At 36.9% G+C, this 20,485-nt stretch overlaps 2 protein-coding genes and 1 long non-coding RNA gene across 3 annotated transcripts; all 3 read left to right on the top strand.

The window, feature by feature from the left end:
• Window positions 1–7,170: 7,170 nt before the first annotated feature.
• LOC110931800 lies at window positions 7,171–10,894 on the top strand. The gene is made up of 4 exons (XM_022175175.1): window positions 7,171–7,310; window positions 10,127–10,679; window positions 10,783–10,786; window positions 10,875–10,894. The coding sequence occupies exons 1-4, from the start codon at window positions 7,171–7,173 to the stop codon at window positions 10,892–10,894; spliced, it is 717 nt and encodes a 238-aa protein (XP_022030867.1).
• Window positions 10,895–13,879: 2,985 nt separating this feature from the next.
• LOC118490614 lies at window positions 13,880–16,815 on the top strand. The gene is made up of 9 exons (XR_004889557.1): window positions 13,880–14,003; window positions 14,084–14,157; window positions 14,451–14,533; window positions 15,129–15,174; window positions 15,258–15,399; window positions 15,650–15,700; window positions 15,845–15,940; window positions 16,346–16,411; window positions 16,537–16,815. It is a non-coding gene; the product is annotated as an uncharacterized LOC118490614 (long non-coding RNA).
• A 1,105-nt stretch (window positions 16,816–17,920) lies between these two features.
• Window positions 17,921–20,153, top strand: LOC110929368 (L-type lectin-domain containing receptor kinase IX.1). The gene has a single exon (XM_022172522.2). The coding sequence runs from the start codon at window positions 18,058–18,060 to the stop codon at window positions 19,996–19,998; it is 1,941 nt and encodes a 646-aa protein (XP_022028214.1). The 5' UTR covers window positions 17,921–18,057; the 3' UTR covers window positions 19,999–20,153.
• Window positions 20,154–20,485: the final 332 nt, after the last annotated feature.

Genomic DNA, 20,485 nt, shown 5'->3' with positions numbered 1-20,485 from the left:
ATTAGAAGAAGCTCATAAGTCTAAATATACGATGCATCCAGGAAGTGATAAAATGTACCAGGATTTAAGGAAAAATTTCTGGTGGATAGGAATGAAAAGGATGTAGCAGCCTATGTTTCTAAATGTTTAACTTGCTCACAAGTTAAAGCTGAACATCAGAAACCCTCAGGTTTGTTACAACAATTAGAATTGCCAGTCTGGAAATGGGAATTGATAACAATGGATTTTGTTACCAAATTACCCAAAACAAGAAAAGGTAATGATACAATCCGGGTGATTGTAGATAGGCTAACCAAGTCAGCTTATTTCTTACCAATGAAGGAAACCATTAGTATGGAACAATTAGCCAAATTATATGTGAATGAAATTGTTTCATTGCATGGAATTCCTTTATCAATCGTTTCTGATAGAGATAGCCGATTTACCTCTCATTTTTGGTCAAGTTTCCAAAAAGCAATGGGAACCAGGTTAAATCTAAGCACAGCTTATCATCCTCAAACAGACGGGCAAAGTGAAAGGACAATCCAGACGATGGAAGACATGCTTAGAGATTGTGTAATTGATTTCAGAGGTAATTGGGACGAACACTTACCTTTGATAGAATTTTCTTATAATAACAGTTATCACACAAGTATCAATGCTGCACCATTCGAAGCACTTTATGGACGAAAGTGCAGAACCCCAGTCTGTTGGGCAGAAATTGGGGAAAAACAATTATCTGGACCTGAGATAGTACAAGAAACAACTGACAAAATCATTCAAGTCAAGGAACGACTGAAAACAACACGTGATCGACAAAAGAGCTATGCCGATAACAGACGCAAACCATTAGAATTTCAAGTAGGAGATAAAGTATTATTAAAAGTCTCTCCCTGGAAAGGAGTAGTAAGATTCATCAAAAGAGGAAAGCTTAGTCCCAGGTATATTGGACCTTTTAAAATTCTTAAAAGAATAGGACCTGTAGCCTATCAACTACAACTGCCAGAGGAAATGGCAGGAATACATGATGTATTTCATGTATCTAATCTCAAAAAGTGTTTAGCTGATGAATCACTCGTAGTACCTCTCAAAGATATAGAGGTTAATGAACAACTCAAATTTGTAGAGAGGCCTCTACAGATTGAAGATAGAAAAATTAAAAATCTCAAGCATAAGAGATTAGTTCTGGTCAAAGTAAGGTGGGACTCCAAAAGAGGACCTGAATACACATGGGAACTTGAATCAGAAATGCAAAAGAAATATCCACACTTATTTCAGTAGATCTCGAGGACGAGCTCTAAAACAAGGTGGGGAGGATATAACAACCCTCGGTAAAACCGACACCCTCATAATATTCCTGACACCCTAATATATCCTAAAAATATCCCAATATGTCTTTATATGCACCCCATATGTGAAAACCGAGCCCCAAAGTAGATTATAATATATAGTAAAATAAAAACAATAAATAATAAGTTGAGGCGGGCTGCATGGGACCTCACCTCAACTTAACGCGGGCCGCATCAGGGTGTGAACCGGACTCCGCTGAAATCATAAGTTCATGCGGGCCGCGTATAAGATAGCCTAAGTTCATGCGGGCCGCGAGCGTCCTAAATGGTGGCGCAGCCCTGAGCTGACACGTGTCGAGAGCGTGTCGAACCTAGTGGTGACCGGGCCAAGCTATACGTTGACCAGAGATTGACGCGGGCCGCGTAAGGGTTAGCCTTACTTAACGCGGGCCGCGTGAAGACGCGATATCAGCCCTATAAATAGAAGGCAACGGCCTTCAGTCCGTCTCGCTCAACTTCTTTATTTCTTTCTTAATTTCTGTAGTGGCGTTACTATACCCGGGCATTATACCCCCCTAAAATAGCGAGGTTCTGCTATGATGTAAGTATTATAACCCCTGGAGACGTATTAGATACGCTGCCCGATTGATCTAGGGTTCCATAACGGCTGTCGTGGTTCTGCCCGACGTAGTCGTTGGAATGCCGTCTCGGGGAGGGTATTACTAATGTTAAAATGGGTTATTATACTAACACACATGCATTTGTGTAAATTATAGATATTCACCAGGAAACCCTAAAGAATAACCTAAAACAGCAATGTGAGTAATCCTCTTTTTTTGTTAAATGTTTTACAAAACCTTAAATACCTTTTCATGCGAATGACAGTTATTGAGTATTTATAAGAATACAATTATCGTGGGTATGTTGGGGTTTTGTATACAAAATTGGTTACAACCTGGTTAAGGAGTAACATTTCCACAAGTCGGGTGTCGACAGTACCAACGGGTGATAATTGATATAACTTGGAAACAAATGTAATTGCGGGTTCGCCCTCAATACTGTTCACTGTGAATTTTATTTAAACCTGATTAAACTGGGATTCACTCACCAGTATTTCCCACTGACAAAATGTTTTTAAAACGCGTTTCAGGTAACAAAATGTGAAAGCCAAATAGAAGCCAGCTGGACAGCACTGGAGGCTTGGAAAAGTGGCAATAAAGTTACCTAAAAATAAAACGGATGTTTTTATTAAATAAATAGGATTTATTCCTATGAAATATGTGTATTGAAAACTTGGGTTTTACCCATATGTTTAATGTTATAAAACATGGTGGTTTACTCTGATTAAATATTTCCTAACTACGGTCCTGATGAAAATTTCCGCTGCCAAATTGGATAAATAAATGTGATACCACCGAAACTGGCTCACGACCGCCCGTTCCCGGGAACTAGGGATCGGGAGTTGTGACACATTGGTCCACCATTCCTCCATTTGGCCTAATGGTCGGGTGTGAACTAGTGGTTCTGGAATAGCTGGTCCTAGGTTTATTGGGAATTGGGCTGTAGCAGGATAAGAGAAGAGATTATCGTTGATAGGCTCTAGAACATCACAATTATCCAGTAGGCGGTCTATTTCGTCCTGGAATGTGATTTCCTCAGGCTGTTTAGAGCTTTCTCCGATCTCTATTCCCTTTTGCCTTAGGTCTATCCCTATTTCTGCTGGCTTGGAACTTTCTCCGGTTTCTATTTCTTTACCCTTGCTCATACTTACATGATTTTCTATTTTAGGGAGTCTCCTAGGTTTCCTTCGGCGCACCTTTCGCCACCCTACATATCTTCTCCTCTTTTTAGGTTTTGCTTTTTCCAGCGGTGGAGCTTGGAATTCTAGCGGTTCCTCTATGTCAGCAATGTAACCAGTGAAGTTGTGGAAGACTTCAATTGGCACAGGATAGAGGTTGAGGTTCTGAAATGCTTCCGACATCTCATTCATGTTGTACGGCATATATGCAAAATGCACAAAATGCTAAGTTAAAACTTTGGAACAAAGTTTAACAAATAAACATTTTTATTGCAAACCAATTTGTACAACATAACAGCAAGCAGAACACACTCAGATTTATTTATTTTATTTACTGGGAAGTGTTGTTACTAAACTTAGGGTTTTTTAAAGATTTGCATTTTCTGCTATAGTAGCGAGCATATACAGGTTTGCCCATTTTTCATCTAAATTGTCTAGTTCCTGGACTTCTGGGTTAAACCTCACTCTCTTGGCTTGGGGTTTCTTTTTCTCTTGACCCTTTCTAAGAATTGAATTCCTTTTCTCCGGGGTAAGAGGGTTTTCATAATTTGCCTTACGGACAAAGATTCCTTCTTCTAAATTGGTGGGAGTTTTGGAGGAAGAGGTTCCCTGTTCTTTGGGTGTACTATCTAATTTGCGGTAGATAGCAGAACTCTTTTGTTTACCCATACTGTAATTTTAACAATTAATCAGTTAATAAGCATATATTCACAGAATGACAAATAAGATTTTCAGTAGACTTAAATTAATTAGAACAGTGAGCTTAATCAGTAAGCTTAAAACAGTGGCTCTGATACCACCTTTTTCCTGTCACGGCCCCCGACCCGGTTTGACCCGTTTCAGGAGCCGCGGGACAGGAAACCTGCGGTATTTAATTTAGGCGACAGCGGAAGTCTTTTTTTTTTTTTTTTTTTTTTTTTAAACAGGAGCTTTCAATAATTTAAACTGCTCGTTTTATAACAGAGGGATAAAATCCCATAGTTTACAATAATGTGATTTCTCCGGGAATCTTTATTTTCAAAACATGTTTCTTTTATTTATTTACACTGAGCCACTTTTCTAAGCTGGGAGTGCTTCACGGCACTTCTCTTTCTTTGCTCACAACATATCACCTGAAACATGTTTGAAAAAGGTTTTGTCAGCGGGGAAATACTGAGTGAATCATTCATTTTACTAAAACGACACATTAGTTATAATTTACAGTATTAAGAGCAATTACAATGTTTCTGATATCAAACCAACTACCCACGGTACTTTATCACTCGACCCACTGGCCCACCTGTCCAGTGGTGTCTGTGATTATGGTCATATCACCCATTGGCTGCCCCAATGTTGAAGATTATCAAGTAATGTATACAAAACCCCACATACCGGCTGTAACTTGGTGATTACAAAGACTTAATCCCTGTAATTATAACTTTGAAAATAATATGGAGTTTTGTAAAACAGTTGATAAAAAGAGAATGACTTACATTGCAGATTTACGAGCAGAGTATAAGCTTTACTGATTAGCCTTCTAACCTAATTTAAATAACAATGCACACACAAACGGGATTAGTAACTAATTCAGCAGTTACGTCAATTCACGAGATTAAACCCTCACAACTATTATCAAGTGCGATACTTAACAATTCAATGGATTCACAACGAATGACAGAGCATAGTCCGAATTCGAACAGCACTCAAACATTCAAGTTGAAATCACAATGAATAACAAAGTACAAGCTCAATTTGAGCAGCACTCGGACAATCGTTGGATAGTTATAATCGATCGGACGTTGAATCGTAATAGCGATCGAGTTATTACCTTGATTGCGGCAGCACCTCATGATCGTGTGTGTGTTGTGAACTGTTTTGAGTATAACGACGTACACAGGGACAATTTACGTCGTTTCAAGTTCTCTGTTCAAGTCCCAAGGTCGGCTATTTATACTAATTTTTGGGACTCCCTTACGGACCGTATGCCTGATCCCTTACGGTCCGTAAGCTAAGCAGTCTAATTATAGGCTGCCTAGGCTTGGGACTAGCTTGGGTGAATCAAAACATTTAACCAATCAGCTTTAAACAACGATTTTAATAGATAATTATTCAAATAGGGTTTGCCCCCCTTGAGTTTTAGGGGCCCTGATCCTGATTCTGATCATTCTGAAAATTTTTGGGCTAGTGCAGAATTACTTGGGTGTCTCAATTAGGGTTTTCTTAATGACTAATTGTCGTCCTAATTATTGATTTTAGTGGCAGTTGTTACATATTAGCCAATAGGTTACGGATGGTGATTGGAAGTGTTATATCCGAGTCTCAGTCGGCGTTTTTAAGTGGTCGGTATATTCTTGATGGGCCTTTGATTATTAATGAGGTGACTTCGTGGGCAAAGAAAACGGGTAAAAAAGTTTTTTTATTGAAATTAGATTTCGAAAAAGCCTATGATAATGTTAGTTGGGATTTCTTGGGAACGGTTATGGCACAGATGGGGTTTCCGGCTTTGTGGCGTAAGTGGATTAGAGGAATTTTGACTTCGGCCAGATCGTCAGTTCTAGTCAACGGCGCGCCTACTTTTGAATTTGAATGTTAGAAAGGGTTGCGGCAGGGGGACCCGATTTCTCCACTTTTGTTTATTATGGTTAGGGAAGCGTTCTCGTGTTTGCTCAATAAGGCTGCGGGTATTCGGATATTCAAAGGGATTCAAGTCCTGAATGCTGGTCCGTCTTTAACTCACTTACTTTATGCTGACGACGCCATGTTGATCGAGGAATGGGAAGAAGAGAACGTGCAGAATGTGACTAGAGTGCTGAGAATTTTTCACATTTGTTCCGGGCTCCGAATCGATCTAAAGAAATCTAGTTTGTTCGGGTTGGGGGTGGCGAGTGGAGAAATTGCGACTATGATGTCTTGTTTGGGTTGTCAGATTGGTGAGTTTCCATTTAATTATTTGGGGATTAGGGTGGGAGCGAACATGAATAGGATGGCTAGTTGTTAACCGATTGTTGAAGTTTTTCGAAATCGTCTATCTCGTTGGAAAGCTGCTACTCTCTTGGTGGGAGGAAGAGTAGTATTGATTAAATCGATTATGGAGAGCTTACCCACGTATTAGTTCTCCTTATTTAAAGCGCCGGTTCGTATAATCCAAATTCTAGAATCTTTGATAAAAAGCTTCCAGTGGGGTGGAAACGCAGATAATAAGAAGATGTCATGGGTCTCTTGGGAAAGGGTTTCTCTTCCGAAAAAGAAGGGTGGTTTGGGGTTGTCCAAGCTCGGTCACTGTAACGATGCATTGCTTTCGAAATGGCTATGGAGATATAGAAATGAAGACGGCTATCTTTGGAAACAAGTGGTGGATGGTATTCATAACAATCGGACATGATGGGAAGCGTTTTCTATTAATAAAAGATTTGTTGGGGTTTGGTCGAAAATTCTGCAGAGCAGCAACAAAATTAAAGCCACGGGAGTCGACATAGATGGCATGATCTGTGGTGTTGTGGGAAACGGACGGACCATCCGTTTTTGGATGGATGTTTGGGTCATTAATGGTAGATTAAAGGAGTTATTCCCTCACATATTCAACCTAGCCGATGACAAACAGTGTACAGTAGCTGATCTAATGAAGGAGGAAAATGGGTCGGTTCATGTGCAGTGGAAATGGAAGCGGCAGCCATCTTCTATAGAAGAGTGTCTGGAAATAGAAAACTGTGAAGCTTTGTTGAATAGTATAGTGCTAAATGGAAGGCAAGATAAGTGGGAATGGCGAGGCGATAGAGATGGGATATTTTCGGTCGGTAGTGTCAAAAGAAAAATTCAGCTTGCCTATCATCAGGTAGGTTATTATGTTTTCGAATGTGTAAATGGATCCCGGCCAAATGTAATATATTCGCGTGGAGGGCAGAGATGAAGCGCTTACCTACGAAGGTGGCGTTAAGGAAACGAAACATTAACATAAAAGGTGTCCGTTGTGTTTTTTGTGAAGATCATGAAGAAACGGCGGTTCACATTTTCACAGCTTGTAACATGGCTGCTAGAGTTTGGAATGCAATCTCTCAATGGTGCTGTGCTCCTCACATTTTCGCTTTCACAGTGAAAGACTTGTTGGAACTCCATAAGTATTGTAACATGTCGACTAAAAGAAAGGAGGTGTTCCGTGGGATCGTGATTATAACCTATTGGAGGATTTGGAAGGCAAGAAACGAAAGAATCTTTGAAGACAAAGAGGTTAATGCGATGGATATAGTGGCGGATATTAAGGCTATGGGGTACTTATGGTTCAAGCATAGGCAAAAGTCCGTTTTCGTAGATTGGGGAAAATGGTGTAAGTTTGAGATTATGTAATTGGTTTCGAGTTCTCTATTCCTCCCTTAGGAATGGAGTTGCTTTCGTTTGTTAATAAAGTTCAATTTTCAAAAAAAAAAAAAAAGAGTAAACTGCTAAAATCGTCCCTGTGGTTTGACTCAAATTGCTAGATCAGTCAAAAATCATTTTTTTTTTGCTAAAACAGTCCCTGAGCCTAGTTTTTGTTGCTATTTCAGTCCAATAAATTAACACCGTTAGAACCTCCGTTAATGAATGAATGGGTAAAACTGCTAAATTCGTCCCTGAGGTTTGATTCAAGTTGCTAGATCAGTCCAAAATCAAGTTTTTTGAATTTGTTAATTATAAACTTATTTAGGTATATAATTTTTCTAGACTTGCATTAATTTTTTGAATTTGTTAATTATAAACTTATTTAGATTATAAACTTATTTAGGTATATAATTTTTCTAGACTTGCATTAATTTTTTGAATTTGTTAATTATAAACTTATTTAGATTATAAACTTATTTAGGTATATAAATCATTAATATCACAAGAGAAAACATCCTTTTGTTAGTTATTTTGAAAAATTATTTGTTAGTTATTTTGATTATTATTATTATTATTATCATTAAATGTTTACTAATTATATACTTAAGTATTTAAATAAGATAATACTTAATTTAATTTAAATAAAATTAGTTTTAAAAATATAAATGTAGCTTTTTTGAAGAGCGTAATTTAACCGGCCCAGCCTTAAATACTGATTTTATTTTGATGTTGTTGTTGTTGTTGTTACCATGTAAATATTTAGTATTTATTTAGGATTTAAATAAGACAACAGTTAATTTAAACAATATTTAGTTATGAAAAATACAAACATTATATGTAAATTTAAATATTAAGAAATTAACATAATTTTTATTTGTTTTTATTTATATCGTAATATTTAATGTTTAATATTTATCAATTATTTTAATTTAATATTTGTATTATAAAGTTCTTTTATTCATTTTTTCTACTTAATTAAGTGGTTTCTTAGTTAATAATACTTATGATTCAGGTGAGGTCGGACAACATGTCGTGCTAGAACAAGTCTCATAAAAAGGATTGTTTTGGTTTGAGTCAAAACGGGTTTGGGTCAAACCAGTGTTTAAGACAGGTCAAATAAAATTGCGCTCTCCAAAAGAGCTACATTCTGTTTATATTTTTATAACTAAACACAAATTTAAATTATATATTTAGGGTAGACTTGTAATTTATCTTAAATTTTAAGACATTTAAGAAGATATATAATGCATTTGGTACAAGTATTGATGCATTAAGAACCGGTCATTTACCATTTTTTTTCTCTTGTGATATTGATGATTTATTCAACGAACATAAATATAACTGGACCCGCCTTAAATAAGTTTATAATCTTCTGATATTAATGATTTATATACCTAAATAAGTTTATAATCTACATAAGTTTATAATTAACAAATTCAAAAAATTAATGCAAGTCTAGAAAAATTATATACCTAAATAAATTTATAATCTACATAAGGTTATAATTAACAAATTCAAAAAATTAATGCAAGTCGAGAAAAATTATATACCTAAATAAGTTTATAATTAACAAATTCAAAAAACTTGATTTTGGACTGATCTAGCAACTTGAATCAAACCTCAGGGACGAATTTAGCAGTTTTACCCATTCATTAACGGAGGTTCTAACGGTGTTAATTTATTGGACTGAAATAGCAACAGAAACTAGGCTCAGGAACTGTTTTAGCAAAAAAAGTTGATTTTGGACTGATCTAGCAATTTGAGTCAAAACCTCAGGGATGATTTTAGCAGTTTACTCAAAAAGAAAATTACAACTTATAATCATGAAAACTAATGCTTTAGTTGATTAGCAAGTTACTCCTATATACTACTAACCCATCAGTTACAACTGATCAATTAGGCTGGAGGGTGTGGGGCGCCACCTGGCCGCCTATAGCGCCCCCCTCCAAATTCGACCACACCCCCGGCGCCATAGCCGGGGCGCCATTGATGCTCCGCCACCGCTATGGCGAGCGGCAACGCACAGGGACCGAGACAAATTGAATGTTTTGGACCGTTGTAACGGTAAAAAATTTAAAAAAAATTTTACTTTTTATTTTATTTATAAAATCACACTATAAATATCAACTTCTACCTCTTTTTAAATCATTCCTTTCACTCTCTACCTCCATTTTTATACAACTCTCTTCATTTTTTTTTAAACTTCCAACAATGTTTCCTAACAACCCAAACAATCCATAGGATCCGACCAATCCGTATTGGCAAACTTTGCAAAACAACGAGCAAGAGGACCGCTATCGCCGAGACCTGCGTACGGGGGAGGTTGGATATTATCCAATGCCACCAACTTCTCCTCATCCGACCACTCAACCGATGCCTCCTCCATATTTCGGGTATTATTCTCAACCCCCTTTTTTCCGCCAAACATGCCACCACCAAACATACCCGCCCAAGACACAAGCGAACCGGAATTTGTTCCCGAAAACCAAGTCGAATCCTCTTCTATCAAAAAAAGAAGCCATAAAAAGAAGGATGAGACCGAAAAACGTGCGACAAAGAAGGTAGAATTTTGGTCGCCTAAGGAAGAGTTCGAGTTGGCAAAAGCTTGGCTCGACGTGTCGTAGGACGAGATTGTTGGTAAATAATTTTTTTTATGCTTGTCTAAATACTATTTTTTATGCTTGTCTAAATAATATTTTTTATGCTTGTCTAAATAATATTTTTTTAGGAGACGACCAAGACATAAGGCATTTTGGGGTCGTATACGCGATAAGTTTTTCTCCGCAATGGGTCGTGGCGTGTATCGAACCCCCGACTCTTTTTCGGGAAAGTGGGGGGCTTTGAGGACGAAGGTTAGCAACTTCAACAGCATATACAATAACCTCGTCAATAACACTCGAAGGAGAAGTGGTGCGAGCGATGTCGATATCATGACCGAAGCCCACACCGAGTATAGAATGCTCCATGGGCATATGTTTAACCTGGTAACCACATGGGAGCTTCTTCGCAAATCTCCAAAGTGGCACCTTGTGCTACCGTTCGACCCAACCCGCCCTAGATCCAAACGGTCCAAATCAACATTCACAACCGAACCTTCTGGGTCAGATGCTCGTACAGTAATTAATCTAAACGAGGATGCTGACGAGTTTGAAGAACCCCAAGAGCTGCCTCGTCCAACTGGTAGGGATAAAAGTAAAGTCAAGGCAAAGGCACGTGGAAAGTCTACTAAATCAGATGGAGAAACAAATTGCGAGAGACATGGACTTTCTCGCAAGGGATCTGTCACATGTCTCGGAGGAGGACCGAGTCATTTTGGAGACTCGTAAGGCACAAATTCGGGCCAAATATATGTAGTTTTTTAAGTATGTTGCCTTTTTTTTCTAGTATGGTATGTTTTTTTTTCGAGAATGTAATGTTTTTTTTTTTTTTTTGACTTTGTAGTTTTTTTTTAATGAAATTATGTTTCTATTTTGTAGTTATTAAAATTGCCATTTAATTTCAAAAAATTAATATTTAAATAAATAATTACTTAATCATTACACGGGGCTCCATCCACACCCTCCAAATTAAAGGGGGGAATGATAAAGCCCCTTTGCTGACATGACGGTGACATGGATCCTACATGGCATGATAAAGCCCCTTGGGGCTCCATCCACACCTCATAGCCTTACTAGACTTCCGTTGACTTCCGCAAAAGTGGTGATACATAAGCGGCTAGCCCTTCACTTCCGTTGTTTGTCGGAGCTGGAAATTAAATTAGATTCAAACAAGCGTACACCCCACACCTTCTGCCTCATTAATCAAGTTTATCATATTTTCCGTTATTCTCAAGTAAATCTTAATACCTAAATATTTGACTGACACTATGATAAATTTGATATATAAATGTTCCTTGAAGCTATTTGAAGCTTTATGCAAGCCTTTCTTTCATGATTTCCTTTGCTAGTTTTGTGGTTACATCTTGCATATACTTCAACTTTCTTTCCCTTTAGCTTTCTTATGGTCAATGTTTTAAAAACCGGTTCGTACAGGCCGGTTATACTAGTAATACCGGATTCCGGATGCTTAGCCGGTATGAAACACCCTGGTAAAACCTGGAAATGGTATGCGATTCGTACCGCCGGTAAATTGTGAAATACCGGTTTGAACCGGTAAACCGGTACCGGCCCAAGGTAAATTTTGGGGTTTTTTTTTACAATTTCATCAAGCCCATTAGTTTACTCCATAACCTAGCGCATATCAATCTTCCTTGGTATACGGTGCAATCGATGCATCATTAATCATTTCATCCCTTTGTCTTCAACTCTTCATCACTTCCATCCCTTCGTCTTCATCACTTCGTGGCTTCGAGTTTGATTCAGTATTTCAGGTACGCCATTGTGTTGCGACTGGTTTCACTCTTTTGAAATGGTATATAATATTACTTAGTAGTTATTAGTAATCATGTATTATATATAGTAGGATTTCACATCTATATAGTATATTATGATTGTTGGGAGGTCTTGACATGTGTGAAAACATGTGTTACTATTAAATTTTAATTCTGTCATATTTTATGTGTAGGTTTTAATCTATTTTGGGATATTTTTTCGAATGTGATTTATAATGTGTAGTTTTTAATATGTATTTGACATTTATTCATTCTAGCAACTTGTTAGTTGGGATTCATGTTGGTATTATAGAGTTAATTAGTTAACCCGGTTAAATCACTCTGTACAACCCGGTTTAACTGGTTGAACCATTTTTTTTAGCCCAACCCGGTATGATTAAAAAACCGGTTTTTAAAAGATTGCTTATGGTTGTTGAATTTCTTCCTTTTGTAGCCTTATGGCAAGTCTTCTTGAAGCTGCTTCATGTAAATACGAAAAAACGAATTAAAAGTAATTAATTCATATACGTACATGCATAAAAAATAATTAATTAACAAATATTAAAATAAAAAGATACCAAATATTTCAAGTGAATCTATTATCTATTATATATAATAAATGTGTTAAATTTTGCTGATGTGTCAAGCAATGAGGGCACTGAATTTTGCTTTTTGCGGGAAAATGAGCTATGTATATTCTTTCCACGCGGATCCCGTTTTGAGCCCCGAATGGAGTTTTTTTGACCCGTTACATTATTCGGATCCAATATAACAAATGAGTTCGCTAGACAACGTTTCAAGCATTCAGAAACCCTAATCTTTTCCACCCTCCATCTTCCTTCTTCCATCAAACACGCAAATCAAATCAAATGGTAGTTTTTCTCATCTTCATCTTCTAACAAATGGATCGTATTTATCTTCTTTCTCACACAACAACAAATGACAACCTAATTTCTGCTGAACCCTAAAACCCACCATCGCAAATTTGCTTTGTCTGTTCTTGATCGATTCCTCTTTGATAATCGAAGGTATGCTCTTAATTCCATTCAACCTATGATTTTTATTGTTAATCTATTCCTTTTCATATCATGGCTGTTTCCTAGGGTTCTTGAGGAAAAAAAGAAACTTTTTATTGTGGGTGTCATTCTTTAGGGCTACAATTGACAACCCTTTATGTTTATAATCATTTTCTGTATGTGTATGTGTTTGGTATCTGAAAAAGTTTCAGACTTGTAGTTTGGCGAGCAAAAAGTTCGATAAATTTTGTGGTTGTTGTGACTTGTGAGTGGCTTTTTGGGTGTAGTTGAGTGGTATTGAATAGTTGTGTATAGGTGAGCTTGAGGGATGGTCACAGATGGGTGGTGGGGGTGGCCGCCTGTTGCCGAATGGGCTATTGCCGAATGCGGGATCGTTGGTAGATACTTTAGATTCTGAGAGGTGGTTAATAGCTGAAGAAAGAACGACTGAGCTTATTGCGTGTATTCAACCGAACCAACCGTCGGAAGAACGTAGAAATGTTGTTGCTGATTATGTTCAACGGCTTATTATGAAAGGTGTTTATATATATTTTCAGTTAGTAATATTATTGTTAATTGTGATAATTCGTTGATTCAATGGTAGGCCATGGAGAAAGGTGTTTCCGGTGATAGGTATTGACTATATGTTTTATGTTTCTGGTGATAGCTATCGTAATGTATATTTTTCCATATAAATTATGGCTGTTCATTTTCCCTTTTAATGCATTGGTTAATGACAAGATGGAAGCGCGTGGATCTGAAACAGAGGCATATGCAATTGCTAACATTATGGTTGTAAGCACTTTTTCCCTTTTTGTTGTAATTAAGAATTTAAAAAATTGAGAGCTCATGTACTGAACAGTCTAATTATTTATGCTTATTCTAACCCACCGCAACTACTGCAAGTCTGGGGTGTATAAATTTTAATGTGGTATGGCATTTCATCAAGAGGCAATGCTATTATTCCTTGGTACTAAAGGATATCGTGCCTTACAACCAAATTCATCTGATATGTTCTCTTTTTATTTTTATTTTGTTTTTTTTCATCAAATACTAATATTATTCAATCTTCATTATCTAATTACATTTGTGTTATGTTTTGTGTTGCTGCAAATGTTTTGTTTCATAGGACTTGTGTGAGCTGGAACATATGGATTGATAGTGCTACTGTGCAAGATATGGAGCTGGAGAAACGGTAACGGGAACTTACGGATTTGTTGGTAAGTTAACAGTTGTAGTCTCCCGGTGATAAATATTGGCTTTAAAAATGATGACATGCTTTGACAATATGCACAATTAGAAGTAATTACAAGCGAAAAGGTGGCAGCAGAGTTCCAATTCGAAAAGGAGATGAAGCGTATTAAAGAAGCTCAGGTTCATTATTGTTTCTATTCATTGCGTATACTTTTATATATGTGAAGGTGAATATGATGGGTGGGTCAGGCGACAGGCGATTGGGTAACATGTCAAAAAAGATTTGATTCAAAACGAATTGAAACAAATCACTTTTAGCACAACACGTGCCGGATTGGCCCCTGAAACACTTTGTTCTCCGTTTCAAGCTATAATTAAAGTAATAAACGCCTTGATTATGACAATGAAATACTAACGATTTAAGAGGTTGTATGTTTTAGAAAGACTTTAAGAAACTTTGACCGGTTGATCAGGTAGAAGTAGAAAGAAGCAGAGTCCCTCGACGCGCATCAACAAGTTGGGAACGGGAAGAAGACACCGACATGAAAGACCTTGAGTATGTTGCTTTCCTCTTCCTTTTTTTAAGAACATATTAAAATCATTGTCTATTTGTTCTACCAGAGTGTAAGTGTTCCTGTTTATCGACATTATATTTCCAATTAGCAAATGGTGATGTAAATCAAGTGTTTCACATTGAAGAAGTGTCACTTGATTAGATGTGTGAAATTCGTGTGGCATGTCTTTTACTGTAAAAAAATTTGTATTATATACATTTGTTTTTTTGTAGTAAAATTTTAATTTTAATATATTAATTTTCAAAAAAAAAAAAATTTCGGGTTGAGCGAGTTATATTCGGCTCAACCCGCGAATATTCGGGTTCATATGTATGACACGCTTTTCGGGTTCGTCTAAAATTTTCGGGTTTGGGTTGGGGTGAACCCTTGAAAACGGCCCGTTTAGCACCCTTAGTAAAAACTGTCTTTTCTTTTTCCTCATAAGTCGTCAAGTGAATGTAAATACAGTTTATTCCACTTTATATATTGATGCATGATGATAATACAAATGTCCTTTCATTTAACTTAACGTAATACTGTTTCTTTTCACCTAAATATTAAAAAAAATTGAATGCTTAAAAACATAATAAATTGCAGGCATCTCCCCTTTCATCGTCGCCACTTGGTTGGGGCAAGCATACAGGTAACTTAGTTCCATTACCATTGATACCCTTTCTTTTCGTTACTTCTTGCTCATTTTAATTAATACATATACGACAATTTCAGCTTCAGAAGGCTACAAAATTTTTAGACTTTGGTGTCGTCAGGGCTATGAGGTTTCTATATTCAAAGTTCAGATCTCTAGCAAGATATGGTATCCTACATTTACTTAATCATGCAAGAACTCAAAGCTAGAGGAATCAACCAGGTCAGCCTTAAACTTCTTATTTTTCAAGAATATTTTTCTTATTTTTTATACGTTTCTGATAGATTTCTATGCTTATTTCTTGGTGTTAAGAGTCTCCTTGCTGTTCCTGTTAAGTAATATTATAAAAAGAAACCCTTAATCTCTTAATCACTTTATTTCAAAAATTATATAATTATTATCATTTAAATAACCTAAACTTTTTTAAGAAGTTATAAATTGGTTGTTTGTTTTGTTATCGTGTGATCGGCAGCGGCAGTTCAACCACACACAACTCGGGCATTCACTCCTCTTCATGGATCAGGTTAGCTAATTGTATATTTTAATGATTGAACTGCAAAAATTCTTCAATTATATGATTTATGATATTATCTATCCGTTGATACTCTTTTTAATTAAGTGGAATGAGAAATTACCATTTTATTCTAATACTACAATACGACTATAGTGGAATTCAATCTAAATCAAGTTAAACAAGCGTGATTCACAACTAGAAATAGTGCCATGATGGAGCATCGCAGAAAACTTGCCTAGGGAGACTCAGGTAATTAACATTTATATCGTTATTCAGTTATATGGTTTATGATATTATCCATCTATTGGAACCATCCATATGGCTACAATGATGAAAACTGATAGCATATGAGAACTCTAGAAATATGTTAATTATGTTGATTCATTAGTCCTTAAAAATTATGACAACTAAGTGAAATGGGTTAACTGATTGCTTTCCTTGATCAAACTCATGAAGTGGGCTAAATCCATTCGTTCAACTTTTTCGATCATTCTAAGAAAAAAAAACATGCATTGTATAGCTGAAATCATGATTTTTGATGTTTGTTCTTTTGTGGATCGTATGACATAAATAGTTAATACACTAAAAATTTCTCCTTTTTGGTTAAAAGCGTGATTTGTGGCGATCTATCTTATTTCTTTTTCTTTATCATAGAAATATTGAAAACCATCGTTTCAGTGGATGGATACCAAAGGAGCTTCTTTCGATTCTCACTTTCATGTAAGCTATTATGTGACATTTATACAAGTTTTTGTCATGCAATATGTAATTATTTTGTCATGCGCAGTATCTTAGGTGTAAAAATTTGTTTAAACCTGATGTGCATCTTCCTAATGCATGTACAGATCTTCAAACATGAGGTACAAACTGTTTTTGACATGGACCCACCGTCTCTTAGTGAACCAATACGTGATGACATATCACAGGTGATCCGAAAAGTGTGGTGGTCACGGAATTAAGTTCGGCAACGATAAACGGTGGTTGAACACAACAATAGTAAAGGTGGTGTGATTCAGTGGTGACTAGCAGCGGTGGATTCAGTGGTGAATCAGTTGAAAAATTCATGATTGGGAGCTACATTTTTCAGTTTAATGTAATTTAATATCTACATAAGTAACGAAACGTTTCTTTTATTTCAAGGTTCATGTTTAAACGTATTTTTTTTTTCAAAAAATAAAAAACATATCATTTCTCAACACGCATATTCATAAAAAGATTTAAGGGTGTGTTGATGACTATTGAACCCGTATATTATTGTTGCTTTTGATTGTAATTTAAATTTTCCTACTCGGGTATCTACCCGGGGAATAACCTAGTTAATATACTATAAACTAAATAAATAATAATGGATTAGGATCAAATACAAGGGATCCTAATTGTAAGAAGGGTACAAAAGCTTCTAAAAAAACTCACTAACAAAAACTTAAACATCCACCACCACCCAAAAACCTAAACCCCCACCCACCAAAAAAAAAAAACTTTATTTTTGGCGAGGGGTGGGGGTGGGGGTTTAGGTTTTTGGGTGGTGGTGGGTGTTTAGTTTTCTTTTTTTTTTTTTTTTTTTTTTGGGGGGGGGGGGGGAGGGTAGGTACTTTTAAGTTTTGGGGGGTGGGGGGGGGTTAGGTATTTTTAGGTTTTTTTTTGGGGGGGGGGGGTGAGGTTTAGATTTTTGGGTGGTGGTGGGTGGGGGTGGGTGTTTAGGTTTTGGATGGTGATGTAGTGGATTTAATTTTAAGTTATTGGACACTTGTCACTCTATAAATCTTTTTACACTTCTTATACTTAGGAGTTTTTGTAGAATAATTTGACCCAAATAATAAGATATAGTTGCGTATTTTCAAAAAGTTGAAAACGATCGAGGTTCAAGATGGAATTTAATCCACAAATGGTGGAAAATAGTGACTATGGACCACCCATGTAACCCAAAATTTCTAACCCCGTGTACTTCGAGAATTATTAGACGCCTAACTTAAACCCGTTATGTGTGATTGAATTAACAACCGAGTTCGATTATTCTCTTTATAAAGAATTTTAACATTTCAATAAGTGTACCAAGATGCAATAAAACCTATTTTCATTTCTTCACCGAGTTATTTTAAAAAGGCAAGTAGGGTGAGACCATGTCCATATATAAGTCCCACAAGACCATGTCCATATATAAGTCCCACACGCATAACGCATTAAACATGCTGACTGACTTAAAGCCTTATAATAATGGCAGCTGACTCGACCTTACAAAAAAACTACTTCAAATATTGTCCTCATAACGACGATAGGGTTTCTAGTTCATAATCTAATTGGCAAGTAAAACCTTAACCACCTATCAAAAACTTCATAATTGTTTTTAGCAAATTTTCTGCTGAATCATGGGCATCTTAGCATGTTTCCTTCTTATCTTAATCCCTTATGCAGCTTCCATTTCTTTCAATTTAACAAACATCAGTCCAAATGACAAGGGCATGTTTATATTAGAAGGTGGAGCTTATATCTCTGAAGATGCAATTCAGGTGACCCCAGAAAATAAAAGTGGCACGGTCATTGGGCGGGTGACATACACGAAAAAGCTTCATCTTTGGGACAAGAGCTCTCGTGGGCTAGCCAGCTTCTCTACCAATTTCTCATTTGTAAAGTTATCCGACCCAAAGAAAATTAATCGTCAAGACGATGGCTTCATATTCTTCCTTGCTCAGAATAGTTCTGCGATACATGGTGCCACGGATCCTAAGTCAGATACTGAAGCGGATGGTAGTGCCGATCAGTTTGTTTGGGTGGAGTTTGATCCTTATTGCAACACTTGGGAAGGTAATATTAGATCATGTGATCATGTAGGTATCAATGTTCATTCGCATTCATCTATTAAGCAAGCAGAATGGTTTAATGACGTGTCGAATAAAAGAGAGTGTCAAGTTTCGGTTAACTATGATTCAACATCCAGAAATCTTAGTGTTTCCTTCACTAGTTTTCGGAACAATACAGTCGAACTAGGTGGAGTTTCTCACACGGTTGATCTTCGGGATGAGTTGCCTGAATGGGTTGTTTTCGGGTTTTCAGCTGCAGCTGGTGAGTTGTCTGATAAAAATACTGTAAAATCTTGGATGTTTAATAGTTCTGATTTACAATTTGATGAGAACAATGGGTTATCATCACACAAGCTGGGATTGGTTGTCGGATTAGTTGTTGGAAAATCGGTTCTAGTCACGCTACTTGTTATACTTGCATACCTTCTATGGAATAAGAAGGAAAACAATAGCGATAATGTGCAGGAACTTGAAATTTCGGTGGAGATGAATGATGAATTTGAAATGGGTGCCACTGGGCCTAGAAAATTCACTTATCTTGAATTAGCTAGGGCAACTGCGGGCTTTTCAGAGAAAGAGAAGCTTGGAGAGGGAAGTTTTGGAGGAGTCTACAAAGGGTTTTTGAAAGATTTGAGAGCATATGTAGCTGTCAAAAGGGTATCAAAGACTTCTCAACAAGGGATCAAGGAGTATGCATCTGAAGTTAGGATCATCAGTCGGTTGAGGCACCGGAATCTGGTGCAACTCACTGGTTGGTGCCACGAGAAAGGTGAACTCCTGCTTGTTTACGAATATATGGAGAACGGAAGTTTAGATTCACATCTTTTCAAGGCGAAGAGCTTGTTGACATGGGCGATAAGGTACCAAATTGCTATTGGTTTGGCTTCTGCTTTACTATATCTACATGAAGAATGGGAGCAATGTGTTTTGCATAGAGATATAAAATCGAGTAATGTGATGTTAGACTCAAATTATAATGCGAAGCTTGGTGATTTTGGGTTAGCCAAGTTTGTTGACCATGAGAAAGGTTCTCAAACGACGAGTTTGGCCGGTACCTTGGGGTATATGGCTCCTGAATGTGTCACCACAGGCAAGACAAGTAAAGAATCAGATGTATTTAGCTTCGGGGTTGTTGCATTAGAAATAGTATGTGGGAGAAAGTCCATTAACTGCAAGGCACAAGAAAACCAGATATGGTTACCCGAATGGGTTTGGGAGCTCTATGGGACACAAACACTTTTGGAAGCAGTCGATCCACGTCTAAGGTTAGAATTTGATGAGGATGAAGTCAAGCGTTTGATGATCGTTGGATTATGGTGTGTACATCCCGACTCACAACTCCGCCCATCGATGAGACAAGTGATTCAAGTACTGAATTCCAAAGCATCCATGCCTATACTCCCCTCAAAGATGCCTATTGCATCTTACTTCACAACAGAAACACCATCGTTATTTGATTGCTCTAATGTGAATTTGTCAGCATCTTCGTCTTATCTACATGGTCGTTAAATACCATTATTCGCAACATTTTACTGATTATAACTAGGGCTTTTTCTTATTATCTCTATGCAAAACATATTAACATCTGTTACTGCTTATGGGATTACCAAAATGTAGCAATTTTCTGAATGTATATATCTACACATTAGCATATGATGTTACTGCATATCGGGTAATGTTCCCCTTTGGCTCATTGTGGATTATTTTATTGTACTCCAAAAATGGTTGCAAACAACAGAAAACTACATGGAGAATAACACAACTGATTTAGATCATGTACTATTGGTTTTAGCGGGGATGGGTTTAGATGGATAAGTAATTATTTTTTTCTTTTAGAACGGCTAACTTTCATGTGTTAGGCCACCACACTCCCAAATTTGAAGAGCTCAGTTGCCCCCCTTCGGCCAGACTATGTTGTCTTAACCACGCCTACGTTGGCTTCAGAGTTTGGCTTGGACGTTCCCTCGGGAAACCATACCGCCAGCTGCCACTTGAC

This window comes from Helianthus annuus, chromosome 3, assembly GCF_002127325.2.
Source record: "Helianthus annuus cultivar XRQ/B chromosome 3, HanXRQr2.0-SUNRISE, whole genome shotgun sequence".
Lineage (NCBI taxonomy): Eukaryota > Viridiplantae > Streptophyta > Magnoliopsida > Asterales > Asteraceae > Helianthus > Helianthus annuus.
Note: the sequence above shows the minus strand (reverse complement) of the source record. Positions and strands in the feature narration are given on the sequence as shown.

Coding starts and splice junctions, on each gene's coding strand:
- LOC110929368 (XM_022172522.2), top strand. CDS start 18,058: ATGGGCATCTTAGCATGTTTCCTTCTTATCTTAATCCCTTATGCAGCT.
- LOC110931800 (XM_022175175.1), top strand. CDS start 7,171: ATGTCGACTAAAAGAAAGGAGGTGTTCCGTGGGATCGTGATTATAACC. Junction 7,311..10,126: donor GCGGATATTAAGGCTATGGG/GTACTTATGGTT, acceptor ATATTTTTTTAG/GAGACGACCAAGACATAAGG.